The sequence below is a fragment of the Symphodus melops genome (assembly GCF_947650265.1).
Source record: "Symphodus melops genome assembly, chromosome: 12".
Classification (NCBI taxonomy): domain Eukaryota; kingdom Metazoa; phylum Chordata; class Actinopteri; order Labriformes; family Labridae; genus Symphodus; species Symphodus melops.
The window spans coordinates 20,995,615-21,011,524 of NC_136702.1; the positions used below are offsets into that span (position 1 = coordinate 20,995,615).

General features: G+C 40.3%; 1 protein-coding gene across 1 annotated transcript; it reads right to left on the bottom strand.

Annotated features, from left to right (window-relative positions):
* Positions 1-4,242: 4,242 nt before the first annotated feature.
* twist2 lies at positions 4,243-7,692 on the bottom strand. The gene is made up of 2 exons (XM_079358359.1): positions 6,986-7,692; positions 4,243-4,662 (listed from the first exon to the last, which is right to left on the bottom strand). The coding sequence occupies exon 1, from the start codon at positions 7,511-7,513 to the stop codon at positions 7,019-7,021; it is 495 nt and encodes a 164-aa protein (XP_079214485.1). The 5' UTR covers positions 7,514-7,692; the 3' UTR covers positions 4,243-4,662; positions 6,986-7,018.
* Between the last annotated feature and the right edge of the window lie 8,218 nt (positions 7,693-15,910).

Below are 15,910 nucleotides of genomic sequence, written 5' to 3' on the forward strand. Positions count from 1 at the left end.
TGTATTTTGTTTGTGTATAGATATGGTAAACAGTGATGCCTTGAACATTTTCAATGACATCTTCCAGCGTGCCCTTCAACTGAACCAGAAAGGAAAGCTGTAATTATAATTTGGCGAACATCACCAAGGCTAAAGTTAGATATTTTCCAACTCTGTGGACACTGAGATGTAATAATCGCTGCTAACATCTTTCCAGTCGACGTCCTATTTAAACTTCCCAAATAATGCCAGCAGACGAAGACCCATCATCTGGTGAGGCCTGAAAAATAGACTAGAGAATGAAGGGTTTCATATAGTTTTGTTAAAACCAGAGGTGTGTGTGTGTGTGCGTGTGTGCGTGTGTGCGTGTGTGTGTGTGTTCGTGTGTGTGTGTGTGTAAGATGAGACCAGATGGACATCAGACAATGCCAGAAGCGAAGCTATGCTATAAGAATCAGAGCGCAAGGCCAAGTTCCTCACAAACACTTTTTAGATTTATGCAGCACAGACACAATGTTGTTCATTTCTCCTAAACCTGCTAATTTACTGCCTATGTTTGAGTTGCAGTACTAATTAAGCTTTGCATTTATTCTTTTCTCCTATTAGGTTTAGTTTTCCCTCATGGTTCGAACACATACCCAGTATCAATTGAAACTTAAAGAAACACTTTCATGTTTTGACATTCGGTGATGAAATGCACCGAATTTACATTCCATATTTCTGCAGAGGATTTACAGGATCTGCACATATTTCACTGGCTCAATCTCTCTGCATGCCAGCAGCTTGAATGATTGTCCTTCATGGATTTACGACACTGATCTCATACAGAGAGATATAAAAACACCATGGCAACCATGACTCTGTTCACTTTGCAACATCCGCTTGAAGACATAAAACAACACAATAAAACAAAAGTATTTTTTTGTTTGTTTTTCTGAATGAGTTATCTGCTTCACTCGGGAAGAGTATGTCAGCATCCCACATAATCCTTGCAGGACTACTTTTACAACTATTTTCCTGTCCAGTTTTACTCCCACAGCTTCAGCAGAAACCCCCGATGAGCCATTCGAGAAGAAGGGGAATTTTACTTCTACAGTAGCATTCAGTTATTTAATGAAGCAGGGCTCATCAGAGACATCAGAAGGCTGCAGGTTATGAGAGAACAGCAGATTGTGTCCTTCCATAGGCAGACAGTTTTTTTTTTAAAGCCCTCCACAGCGTGGTATCACAACTTCCCACTTCCTCACGTGTAGAGTTTCTAAGTGTTATCAGAGAGAGGTCAAGCTGTGCTCTCATATGGATTCTTGAACAGGTGTGTGGAAGATAAGCTGTCCTCCTGCTCAGTTTGACAGCCTCTCAGTGCTCATCAAAAGAAAATATCACATTGTCGGCATGATATGTAAATACTGTACCTCTCAAAGGCTGCATGGTTTTATTTGCCAATATCTTTTGGAGAAATCATTTTAGACTAAGTAAAGATGTTTATAACTTGGATGGATAGATTAGAATCATCCGACCAGGTTGATTTATTCTGTGCGACTAATGCTCTCTATATGTTCGTCCTCATCCTCTCCAGAGAAACAAAGCACCAGCCCTGAGGCCTGATGAGAATGTGGCGGAGGCCTCCTGTGCAGGATCAAAGTCTTTTGAACTCTGATGAAATGACGGAATAAAGACGAAGAAGACCAAAACCTCCACGAAGTCTCTGCCAGGTTCCTCTCACCTACAAAAGTAATTTCAATATTTCTTCAATGCGTGGTTTAGTTATGCATGAGGTTGTTGGTTTATAGTTTAGCTGTCAGTACCAAAATGTCTGCACAACCAAACTCCACGGTTGATTTAAAGCTTAATAGATAATGCAGTAAAGAGGGTACTCAAGCACTTTGGGTGCATCACAGTATCCTCTATTTTTTTTACTATGTTCATCCTTTAGTCCTTTAGCTCCTAGTTTAGCGAAATGTCCAAAAGGTTCAACTTCGAGCTGTTACAATAATTAAAAAAATTATATAGTTGAATAAAGATGATTATTCACTCAATTTCAAAACAGGTTATAGCAATTTATATATTTTTTAAAAACTGTTTCCTGTTTTTTTAAATATTAACAAATGTGATGTCCACTGCTTGAATTTGTTATTTCATCAAATGTCAATAACTATTGAGGTATTGAAAAATATGAACTCTGAATGCAAGAGTTTTCACAAAGTGTTTCACCAGACCTGAGAGGAATCCCTTCTTGATGTGTCTTTTTGAAGTCTGAGTAATGCTCTATTGTCTTCATTGAAGGAGCACAGCTGACTTTTAGCTTTGCCAACACAATCTCTCTCTCTATTTCACACACACACACACACACACACACACACACACACACACACACACACACACACACACACACACACACACACACACACACACACACGCACATACACGCAAACACACACGCACACACACACGGAGGGAAGTTCAGTTATGCCGACATCAAGCCTTCAAAGTGATACAAGCTAACCTTCAGATTTACTGACCCAGACAAACACAGAATACCGTTTGAGGCGCACAGAGTGTAAACCTTTACTTTATTCCCTTTTTACTGCAAATTAAAGTTTTGTAGCTTTTTCCGTCTGATTTTACGGGAAACATCTGGATCTCTCGCACCGCTGGAGAAGTGGCCCCCGGGTGATTGTGCTCTGCTCAGCTGTGAGGGCCCGGGATAATGAGCAGGTATCAAACGGGCTCCTATGGATAAACCGGTGTGGGGAGGAAGTTGTGTCCAGCGGCATCTGAGACCACCATGGCAAAAGTCAAGACTTCTCTCCTCTCACATATTTTTATGAAAGATTTTTATGTCTTATTACAGAAATGGTATGTCTATTCATTTGTCTGCACAGTAACAGGGCTGTGAGTAAATCAGTGTGTATCCAACACACACCTGTGTAAATTCACTCTAACCTCCTGATTTGTCCCTGTTGGGCTTCATCATTCCTTAAGCAGCGTATCAAAATTAGTCACAGAGATCATGTTGCACAGTTAGATGGCAGATAAATCACTCAATTTAAATATTCTGAATAAAAATGTTATTCGGCTTTAGTGTCTTCTTGTGCAGTGAGATTGCTGAACATAACATTGAAATAACAAGTCAATACCTGTTGTTAGCTTCACTTTAAAACTAGATGAGAATATGTTACTATGACTAAGGCATTCTGCATTACAAAGCCTGGACTCTATGCAATGAATACAGCCACAGCCACAAGAAGCTCGCAGGTGTTTCTAACCAAGCTGACCTTGAGAAAATAAGGCAACACTATGAATATTGTAAAACAGTAAGAGTTCTACCAAAGTGTAAAACTGTGTATCTGTGCTTTTTTTTTGTTAAGTGTTCCTCCCAGGAAAGTCTCAATGTCTTTTAAGTGTGACATTTTCTGGTCTCCATCCAACTAAATTGTCCCACACTTTTTTTTTCTTTTTTTGCAAAGAAAGCAAAAGCGTGCTGTTTGTTTTTCTGATGGTGAGATGATAAAGCTGTTCATAAGTGTAGCTTGAGCATGCCGATTCAAACAACAGACCTGCACAGAGGGAGTCAGTAGCCCCTCCTTAACAAAGTGCCCCATTCAGTGTTTAGATTGCATCTAACCACGTCTGGGAAAACGAGATGTAAACATTTTTAATGTTTAAAGAGTGAGAGGGAAAGCTTCAAAAGCTTTTCTTCAGTGGCCTAGATTTTTTATTTTTTATATAGCTGCAGGCGGAGGGATACAGCCCGTAGCCTATCTGCGTCTGTTGAGGCTCCCTCCTCGTTAAAGAGCCTGAAGGCATCGCCATTTGAAATGATTACTCGTCGTTTAGGTGGACAAGAATTTTACATGGCTGAGCTTGAAACTGGCTCGAGTTTCCTGCACTGTTAATGAAGCTGTAATTTTTTATGATCGTTTTTTTGTATCCCATACATAACAAGAGGAGGGGAAACAAGGGGGGCAAATTCTCACACCCAGAAGAAAAAAATGCTGTGGGTATTTCTTTTAAGGCACCTAGGGAACCAGAACAAGAGAACCATATTGTTCTTAAACCTGACTAAATAATTGCCTTTTCATTAACATCTTATTAGATTGGAATGGAATTGGAACTTGCATGATTGCAGTGGATCTTATTAAATTAATTTGATTAAACCTCAGTTGATGTGCATGCTTTACTGGCTTTAATCTACTGCTTAGCAAAATTAAAAAGGCAACAAAATTTCGTTCAAAAATATGTGCTTTAATAAATAAACAAAAATGTACATTGGACGGAGTTCGGAGACTTGCTAAAGAAGGTCGGTGAAATAGATCCATGCAGCAAAAGTCTGTAAATTGCATTGGTCCCTTTACAGGCTATAGGCGCACTTACACAGGTCTGTACAATATGCATTCAATATATATATTTATTTATACTTTGGCTAAAAGTATTTTCCAAAAAACAAAATATATTTCCTTCTGTTTAAGTTTGGCTTTGGCCGAGCTGTTCACCTTGTACATTACAGGTCTGTGTCTTGTCCCCCTTTCTCTCTGCCACAGACAGCCAGATGCAGATAATCTGCATCCACACTTCCTAAGAGTTTGTAGCTGTGGGTCACATTACGTCTCTTCGCCATGCCTTTGAGGTCGATGGGTTCTCCAATAATTCCTTTGGTCTTCATACTTTGTAGAAGTAAACAGTCTGTAATGGAGAGAGAGAGAGAGAGAGAGAGAGAGAGAGAGAGAGAGAGAGAGAGAGAGATGCACATAAACATCGTTATAGAAAATGTGGGCACAAGCAGATAAACAGATTATACATGACGGATATTGATTTACGCATGACGCATATAGATCTGTGTCGGTACATGAGATGTTTTTTAAACATTCACTGGCTCACTTAGCATGTGGGAAGTCATTAATGAATCAATTATTAGCCACTGAGTTGAGTGAAACCATATGGAGAGAAAAAAATGCACGAACATTGTGTAGCCTATGTGAATGTAATTCTGCAGCTGCTGCAGTGAAATCCTTAAAAAAAAAAAAAACAGTTTCTTGAGCTTTCGTTTTGGAGCACCTGAGTAAATTCACGCGTTTTCATTTGGCTGGGGATATGGTCCTAAAACAATAACAATCTAATTCCTCAGAGCAGCATTAAGCCCAGACTCATTATTAAAGTATGGAGTCACTTAGGTTACAATTTAGAAAGAAAATGTTACAGTCCTGTGCCGTATGAAGAACAGCACCTGTGTCATTGCTTTTGTTGCTTGTGTTTTCATTAATTCTAATAACTATTGTTTGTAATTAGGAAAGACGTGTTTCATTACCGTCTATGCAGTTTTAAAAAGCTGCACTTAAAACTTTGTTAGTCTTAGGTCTACATTTTGTGGAGGTCAAGTATACTGAATTATTAAGAGAGAAACAACAACATCAACTTAATTGTGCTCACACAAGTCGCTGTAATGAAGCTTATTTCTCTCCCAAAGGTTTATTGTAAACAACTAAAGCCCCACTAAAGCGCGTTTGGCTACATGCAAGTCAGGCCCACGAGAACTGAAAAACCTTTCCTCTGCTTATTTGTCTTCTTGAACTGGTAACTTTGTTTAGTCTATCATATTAAAGTCTCTTAGGAAATTTGTTTGTATTTGTATTATTATCGGTGTAGGACATTTTGATATTCTAAGACATATGAGAATGTGCCAAATGCATAAAAGCCGATCAAATTGGCTTCAATATGACGTGTGATACTCCGAGAATAATTATTTGGTCATGGTTTCAAAGTTAAACTTTGTTTTTCATCCATTTTGCCAAATCGTGATTTTAGTTATCTAAAATTGCCACTGGAAGACATAAAACAACAGCTCCAAGGACGAGTGTTTCAGCTGTCAGCATTCAAAACCTCTCTGAGCGAACCTCTCACTTGATTTCCTCTCAAAAGCCCGAACAAACCAAGTGCTACGAATCTAAAAAATAACGTGACCAAATCCTGTCCGCTCGTTAATATGGGCCTCCATTTTTATTGTCTTGGGCTTGCTTCAACTTTTTCATGTCCAGCCGAGCTGCCCATTCCTGCGGTCTGCGCACAGGAAAGCTCTCTATTGTGGATATAAATTACCCATGGTGGCATTACAGCTGCGTTTTAGCGGCAGCCCTGTACTGTTTTTTTTCTTACCCCACTCGTTAAGAAGTGTTGTTAAAGCGACTGAATAAAACACTAACTGTGAGAGTCACAAGTGTTTTCTTGATCAAAAATAGAACAGACTTATGAGTTTTGGTTAACGAGCCATATTCTTTTAAGGCCTGACGTGTGAAAACGTTCCAAAACTATTATTGTGTTAATCCGCCTCCTTTCCTGCGCCTGATCCCTTTCTCTTAAAATAAAGACAATGTTTCTTTTTCCACATTATGAGCTGAATTCAGGCCTTTGCTTTTGACTGGATTATTCACTACGTTTCTAAAATCAAATTGATGACCAGCAAGGCCTTGCTCGCGCACAGCTGTGTCCAGATGCAGACTCACAGTCCGGAGATGGAGAGATGCTGCGGCCTCGGTGTGAAATCTGACACACACACACACACACACACACACACACACACACACACACACACACACACACACACACCTACAGTAAACAGCGCGCTCGGCACATGGACTTTTTGTTCAAATGTTCCTCATGTGGTCAAAGCTTAATTAAAGGTTATTTACAGTGCATTATGAGTGTCTAAATGTGGGGCTGAGTTTCCTCCTTCATGTCAAAGACGTGACCAAAACACCACCATACTTCTGCAGAGTAAAAGCGAGCAATGGGATGATGAATTAGAAATAAAAACTATTGTTCTTCTTTACAAATCGATGTCAGCTTGCACTAGATAAATGGCTTAAAAATGTTTGTAATTTCCAATGAACGCATGTAGGCTATTTCCAATTCATCCAGTCATAAACAAACCTGCACTTTCATCTAGTTCTGCTATTTTGAATCCATAATCGCAGCGCCAGTTATAATGTAAGCTTCAGAATGTGATACCCACCGCTTTGGCATTTTAAGTGAAGCTCTCCTGGTGCTAGTGAGATGCTGACATAGACCAGGCACCCTCCATCCTCCACACGGAGAACGCATAACTGAGTCTTTCGTGCGCGACGTAGCTGCAGCTGGACATCTTGTTGTCCATCTCGTCGCTCTGCAGCACCTGACAGAGAAAGTCAATGTATCTGGAGGCGAGCTTCAGCGTCTGTATCTTACTCAGTTTGTCCGATGGCAGCGTGGGGATAATTTTGCGTAAAGACGCGAAGGCCTCATTCAGAGACTGAGTCCGTTGCCTCTCCCGGACGTTAGCCAGGACGCGCTGGTTCTGCAGCTCCTCGTAAGACTGAGTGCTGCTCGGGCTCGGTTTCTTCCCCCGTTTCACCGGACCCGGGCTGCTGCCGCTGCTGTCCTCACAGGACTTTTTACTGTGTCTCCTCTTCCTCGCGAAGCTCTTCTGCTGCCTGTCCAGCTCCTCCTCGCTGGTCACCAGACTATCCACAGGGGAGGCTGGAGAACTAGAGCCCTCTTCCATTTCTTTCTTGAAGAAATGCAGGGATAGAGCGGAGAAAACGTTGTCCACCTTTGAAGCCGTGGTTACCAAAATGTGTAGATATCCTTAAGATGAGGAGAATTATTTGAAGATGTCTCGCTCTCTGCGAGTCAAACTGGGTTCAAAACTGGAGGTTGGCACGCTTCTCCTCACGCAGGAAGTTTTTTGCTTAACTTTTGTTGGAAACTTTATCCCAGTTGCAGATGCTAAATAGTTTTGAGAGTAGAAGGGGAGGGGTTTGGAGAGTGGAGGGGGAGCTAGTGTGCGCTCTGGTCCGTTAATATGCAGGAGGGACCAGTCATGGTTTCATGTGTCGGAATATGACTATCACAAGGCACTTGTAGGCCTATTTACTGTCTAAATTGATGGGAATGTCTATAATGTTTCTTATTTACGCACTCAACGAATTCACTCTTTTTTTTCTGACACGCAAACGCTGTATCTGAACCACATCAATCTGTTCAGTTCATGAATTAAGGTTGACAATTATGATAGTCTACTAATTAAAAGTTTGTTCGGCTTTTCTTGTGTTTATTTATCTTAAAATAATGATGGCAATCTATAATGTGTATCTTTTAATTGTGGGCACACATTTTCGACATAAAGTTATTTCTTTACAATAATAATTAAATTAAAAAAACATTTTTGTTCAGGGAGATGCATCTAAACAAAACTGAGTCTGAGAATAATACTGCTGAATGAAGTGCACTAAAATAATTGTTCATTTATTGTGGGATTCTAGAGCAAAACTCCCTCTCACTCTCTGCAGGGCCTTTTTAGTCAACCAACAATAATAAACAACAAATACATTATGTAGCTCTACAGTGAAGAAGCTGCAGAGGAGGCCGATTGACGCACAGATTCATCGGCCTTGAGGAACTCTTTGCTCTTGATCTTTAATCGAATCAAGTGTGTACACTCTCACAGCTCCTATAATGTGGAAGTCAAACAGGAAGGAGGCTTAAACTAACCGAGGAGCTCTCCGGTTTCTGCGGACAGTGGACGGGTCCTCCATGCGTTTTGTCAGCGGTCCACCTCTTCATCTGTCATGTCATGTTTTCCTGCATGTAGAGGCGCACAGGTGGCTCACATTATAGAGCTGAATGTATCCTCTGCCAGAATGCACAGTTTGTCCAAGTCAGCTGACTGATCTCTGATGTCTGTGGTTCTTTACTGTTGAACATTTGTCTTTGGCAGAATAATCAGCGTTGTTTTTATTACTCCCATAAAATGCCGAAATAATATTTCACATACTATTTCAGTTTTAATTTAAAGTTATTTAACCAGAGCAAAATAGCCTATTGCCTCAGTTTATTGATAATTAAACATTTCCTGACAATATATAAGTGATCTTCTTAATTGTGTCTTATTTAAAGGAAATGAGGCTTAACTAACAATATTTAAATAATCATGTAAGACATGACTTTTGATTATTTTCATGAAAGAGGCCTTTGGTTGGCTAACTTACCACCAAATGACATAACATTTAATGAAATTATTACTGAAACAAGGCTTCAACTGTTAATGTGAGTCTGTCATTAATCAAATTGTTCTGAATAATTGCCTCTTATTAGGAGGCAATTTTGCACATTTACACCATAGCATACACCTTAGTTGACTGAGAAAATAATCACACAGCAGAATCACTGGTGCATATGCCCATGTTTTCAATGTTCTACACATCCTGGGAGACTAGCCGCTGTAAATGGGGCAGAACCTCCTGAAAGTTGCACAACATTGTTTAAACCCAAGGGCACTTAGTTGGTACTGGGACATATCCTGGTTTTCCCTTGCAAGCCCCCTGGCCCACAGGAAACCCTGCTCTGCTTTGTGTTTGGGCTCCTTTAGTAATAGTGACTGTCACACTACTTTTCCTCCTCGTCAGAGCTCTTAACTCAGACCCTGGCAGGCTTCAGCACAGGTCTAATGTGGTTATATTTTACTGGTCTCATTCATACACTCTCTCTCATGTAAAGAAGGTAATGTTTCACACATCCAAATATGAAAGTAACGCACAATATGAGTGTGTTTGCATTGCCGTAAAGGGAGAACAGGCACATGCAGGAGCACACACACACAAACTCAAACACGCTCCCTGATTATGACCTCTGACCTCATGCTCTCCAGCTCAGCTGCAGGAGGCCTCTGCACCCAGGGGAGAAGGTTCTGACTTGCAGAGTGGGAGGCTGATCCTGCACAGCATTTGTGAGCTACAGGCTCCTCATATACACACTTCACGAGACGAAAAAGAGGAACAGAGGGGCACCTGGCCGGCACTTTTCTATCCTCTGTGTACACTCTGGGCAATGATAAGCCAGCAAAATATAAAAACATGTAAACATGCGGCAAATAATGAAGATGACAGCTTGCCAAAGAGCCACACGGTTTAAATAAAGTCTTGTTCAAATTCCGCTACATATTATGTCTGAAAAATGTTGAAATATGAGGAAAAAAATCTATTTATTAAACAAACATTTTAAAAGAAAAAAAAATATTATTTATTCTTTATCAAATATGGCAACTGTGAGAATATAAGTTTCCTATTTGAAGTAGAATTTGGTGATTTTTTAAAATCCAAAATGGATCACAAGGTCTGTGAAATATAGACGCTCATATTGAACGAGAAGAAGTTACTTGCTCATTTGCTCTTCAGTCCCTGGTGGATGTCAACAAGTGATTCATGTAAATCACACCTAACCTCCCCATGAAGTAAAGAGGATTTTTTGGGTCAATGTGGCTCGCTGAAGAACCCCCTGAGATAGAATAAAAGAGAGGCAATGACAGTAAAATGAAGTGAAAGCGGAGAGACAGAGCAGGGAGAGAGGGATGACCTACGTTTCAGATCAAAGACGAGCTCAGGTCGTAACTCAGCGGAGCAGAATGACGTACCTCTGTCTTGTCTGACACCTTTAAAACCAGCTCCACATGGGTGGAGGGCGCGGCCTTCCTGAGCCCTCATCCTGTCTGCCGTCACACCAGTGAAAAAACATCCTTGTCGTGTGCATGTCCTTCTGCTTTTACATCCAACTAGTGAATAAAAAAACAATTGATTGCAGGGCAAGAAGTGAGATGGAAAGGTGATGAGAGAGAAAGCACAGATGAGAGAGAAAAAGAAAGGAAGACAGAGGACATCAGAGGAGCGCGGTCAATTGTATGGATGTGTGATGATTCACGAGTCTTTGATCTGACACAGAGGCCTGTGGATGTGTGAGGGAAGTTATGGAGAGATGATTTGTAAGAGGCTGCGATGAGTGGAATTTTACTGTCCATGTGCCTGCCAGGATCGGTTACCTTTGACTTGAACCCCCCCAAACTTGTGAAGCTCACCCCAAATGATCTTGGCAAGAGGATCTAAAGAAACAGCCTGCGTGTGAGCATATGCATGTCTGCTTGTGCACGTGTGTTTCTCCATGTACTGTATGCATTATCACCTGATCATTGTGTGCATCTGTGCAGCTTATCTGTCCTTCTACCTATGCAGCTGTATGTGTGTGTGTGTGAAAAAGTGATGAACCTAAGTTGTTCTGCAGAGGAAAGACCCACATGGTTCTCATTGCTCAGAACACATTATATGTTAGCAGCAATGCTATCGCTTTCAAAGCCACTTACAGGCCCAGTGTTTCCATTAGAGCGACCATTTACAGTACATATCTGCACTGTGACTAGCTCTGCAGTACAACACTTTGCCAAAGAACACCTGATAGGGTTGTAACATTACCAGTCTTAATGTTCAATATGAAAATAGCTGAAGTCAAACTATATTGATACAGTTTCAGTGACTGGTACAGTAGTTTCAGTACCAGTCCCAGGCAGGGGGAAGTGAGTGACACCGATCATATTGATAAATATCAGGTTTAAATAAAACAAAAATCTGCCAAACAGAAAGCTGTCTGTTTTCTTTAAATGAATGAACAACGTGATTGGTGGTTTAATTGGTTGCAATTCAAGGGGCACCAGCTAAAATCCAAGTGGGTTCTTCTTGTAGCTCTGAGGGTCCCAGGCCCCCAATATTTGGTGATTTATTATTTCTTAGTCTCTAAAATGTTGCAGACAAACTCCTGCACACTGTCTAAATTGCACAAATAGGTTGGCAAAGTTTTGTTATCAAAAGACTGCTCGCAGCAGCGAATGTTAAAAAAATGACTTAAGATCTGTTCTTTCTTTTAACGGATTTGTAGAGTTCGAATTTGTTAATGAAGTATCATGAATTCTGACAAAATTAACATCTGTTGACATGTACTTAACACTTTTTTTGTATCCATTAAAAATACAGCAAAAGGCATATATGACAAGAATGACACATAGGTTCCTTTTGGGGTGAACCTATAATCAAAAGTCATCTCAACCTTTAAAAAGTAGAAAAACAAGCAAAAATAGACCCAAATAAAACCCTGAATATGATTGGACCTTTTTGAAGTTTCTTTTTTTTTAACCTTTTTATGTTTCTTGGTATTATAAAAGTGTAAAAAAGAAGAAAGAATATAAATGTTTTGTCGCTCTGAAAGCTTGGTCTCTTTCCGAGAAAATAGGTTTGTTCTCTGTTTGAGGAAAACAAAAGCTATGTCTGTTTTATTGCGCCATTCTTTTCCAGTAAGTTGTTAAAAAATGTGACTCACATGTCGGTCCTTGAAGAAGAATTTCCACGTCAGACCCAATGGCGACATGAATTTAGCTTGGAATTAATAAAAGATATGCATGAAAAACATTACAGCCCCTGCGTGAAAAAGACACAGATTCATGACTTCAAAAGAACAATGGAATCAATCAAAACATATTAAACTTTGTTTTCTTTCTTCCTTAAAATAGTTTATTTTGTTTGAGTTCTTCTTCAGCTGCTCCAGTCTCTCGAAAGTCAGATACAGACATATTTTATGCATTAGCAAAACAAGCCTTATCCATTATCGGACAGTGTTTCTAATAAGAGCATGTGAAGAGCAGAGGCCTCTACATTGAATAAAACAAAAGGCAAAATCAGTGACAGCTACATATTGAGCCATAAAACCATAAGCACCTCCACTCATAGAGTCATTCTTCAGTAACTATGAGTAACGCCAAGAGCCCATTCATTCATACATCCACACTTCTCCATTCTGCAGCTCCAGGGCTGATGACAAGGTGTTTCTGAAATCGCATTAGGGGCCCTTTCATAAAGGTTTCATTGGGGAGTGTGTAACAGCTTGAAGCATTTAGGTTTTGTTTAATACGATGCAGACTCACTGCTCCATGCTTTGTCTCCTGTGTAGCATGGGGCCCGGGATGCCAGAGACCCCCACTGTCAGAGTCGGCTTTGATATCGGGAGGTGGAGGGGGAAATAGGGCAGAATAAGCCCCCCCAAAATAACATACATCCTCATCCCCATCCCCATCCCAAACCTGTACGCTCAGTACCTGCTGTCCACTAGAGTTATGGTCATGCAGTGAACCAGGCGGGCTTTTGAAGTGAAGCTCTCTGAGGCTTTGGGAGAAGTGCTTGGAGAAAAGAAATCTTGATATACAGTACTCAGTCCTTTTGAGACACATGTTGTATCTGTTAGGTAAGGCGACTTGGTTCCAAAACACTTAACTTTTCACCATAATAAAGCTGAAAATATGAATACATAAAAAAGATAATTTGAAAAGATATATATCACTGTAAAATAGATGAACTTCAAACAAGCCTTTGAAGAAAGTGGCTTACAGGTTTTCTCCTCTTTGCTCTGAAACTAGAAGCATTTGAGGTCTAGTCTGCAAATTACAAAACATATACAGAGGAGGTGGCAAAAGTACACTCATTCTAGTACACTTCAGTCTAATTATACTTCTGTATAAAAGGGAGAGTACTGATTTGTCCTCTTTGCTGACGCCCTCTGGACAACATTTCAACAAGCTGTTTCTCTTTTACTACACCTAACTAATGTAAGGGACACTTTTGTACAAAAAAGGAATTAATCTAAAAATGAGAACTTCTCACATTTACAAATCACTCACATGCAGAATGACTTGCATCCCTTCACCTTTTTCCTCCAGGTGACAACACCTTCTCCCTGTCAGTAAATCACAGAACACTTTTTCCTCTTGTGGCTGAGTGTCCCACTTTTATTTCTTGATGTTTCTTTGATGACATGATGTCTCTGTCCTCATGAAATGCATGATTATGTAAAAAAAGATCTTTTCCTTTGCCGTGTCTATTTAGGATGAAATCTGTCTTGATGATGACAATCCAGGATGCGCTGGTTCTGCAGTGCTCAGTCATGTACAATAAAAATAATCACTATTTAACAATGCATTTAAGCTACAATTAAAAGTTCAAAATTATAACAACATTTAATACATGAACACATACCAACAACTCTCAGTAGAAACACAGCATTCGTACTCAAGCTTCCAAACACAGGATGGTTTATTTCAATCGATCAATCAATCAATCATCTTTATTTATATAGCGCTTGAATCAAACCATGAACCACTTTGATTAATATCCTTTGTGCGCTACCACCTGAGCTACATACTTACACATGTATACACACACTGATTAGTTGTGAAGGGTGCAGATTGGTGTGATGTTTATTTTATCCGTTTTGTCCAGTAAGCATCTCTCAGCTCGAGTAACAAAGCTCGAACTAACCTGCGCTCAACTCAAACGCACTTCGTTGACTTGACAGTTACAAAAAACAGCGTTTCCAGACCAATTATGTTGGCTATAACACAATTATATTCATTATGCATGTACTACTTCCAGAATCTGAACTTTAACCAGGCCTAACAAGAGGGGGAGGGGCAGGGGAGGAGAGGGGGAGGGGGCTGGTCTTGTTGATAGGGTCAGAGTAAATTTGCTGAACAAATGACAGAGAGACTGTGCACACGGGTGCTGATAGGACAGCCTCCTGCACAAACAACAAAGAGTAATTAGTGCTGCACTTGTGACCCTAGTGCCAAGGTTAGCATGACGGCAAGCCCAGGTTCACAGTGCGTGGTGTCAGCCAGGTGGCCCGACGAAGGCAGGGCTACAGTGAGGTTAGACTGGGCTCATGCAGAATGAAGGGGGCAGTGCAGGGAGGCTGGGCAAACAGTGCTGCTGTTTGTTCTGCTAATTGGACAGAGACCAGTGGGGTGAAGATCAACGGATGTCAACAGAGGGGTGGCATTTACAGTCCACTGTCACTCCCCTCAATGTCACCTGTGTCACTAACAGCACCCTGAGTCCTGCCACAGACGGGACTGTTAGTTTGGTCTTTAAGCAGAACGATGATTCGCTGGTTTCTAGAAGAATTATAATGTTTCTCCCAGGAGTTCATTGCTTTAATAATCAGTTAATTATTGGTTCTTCCCACTTGCTCATGAAAACTCCTGAAAAAGCTGTGTGAGAAAGCAGCAGGATATGTTCAGGAAAATACACAGACACACATTGAAGGGGGACATTTATATGAGATGTATATCCTGCGTCTGGCAAAGGACCTGAGAAGACTTAAATTTACGATGTGGGGAAGGGTAATGCAAAGCCTTAAAGGGATACTTCACCCATTTACATGAAGCTGTGTATCATAAGCAAGCATCCCTTTAAAATCAATGTCAGGAAACATGATGTATAATGTAAAGAATTAAAACATATAGTCCATATAGGACATAAGTCCTTCAAAAAGAACCTCCAGGTCAGATTAAATCACATCTATTATCTTTTCTTGTTCTATAAAACTAATTAATTATTCCTTTGCTCCTATGGACCATAGATAAAAAATTAAATACAAAAAAAAACTTGTTGGAAAAGTTTGAAACTAGCTGAACCAAAACAGTCAATCTGATGGTCAGTACAAAAGATTGTGAAAGTCTATGAACACTGGAAAATCTAAATTATTAAGGAAACAACAACAAGTAATTTTGTCTGTTAAAACAACTGTATGCCGTTTTTTTCACAGATTAGGAAAGAGACCGATATCAATAAGAATTCTTCTATATGACCCATTAAAGCAAACAAGACAATCAAAAATAAGACTGTATTTTATAGGATTATTTTTAATGCATGTCTTTGTCTGAGCTTCTCCTGTTTCTCCTGCCTTTTTTTAATCCCTGTTCCACCTTCAGGCAGAGAGGGGTGGAGCTCGCTAATTTGATGTCCTGCACCTGGGTATGCCGGGCCTGGCTATTTAAACTGGCTTCCCAATCTCTCTCTCTCTCTCTCTCTCTCTCTCTCTCTCTCTCTCTCTCTCTCTCTCTCTCTCTCTCTCTCTCTCTCTCTCTCTCTCTCTCTCTCTCTCTCTCTCTCTCTGTCTCTCTCTCTCTCTCTCTCTCTCTCTCTCTCTCTCTCTCTCTCTCTCTCTCTCACACACATTCACAATTGCAATCACCAGTGATCTAAAGACGACACATACTTTTATTCCGAGTTATTTTTGAACGTATTATTGT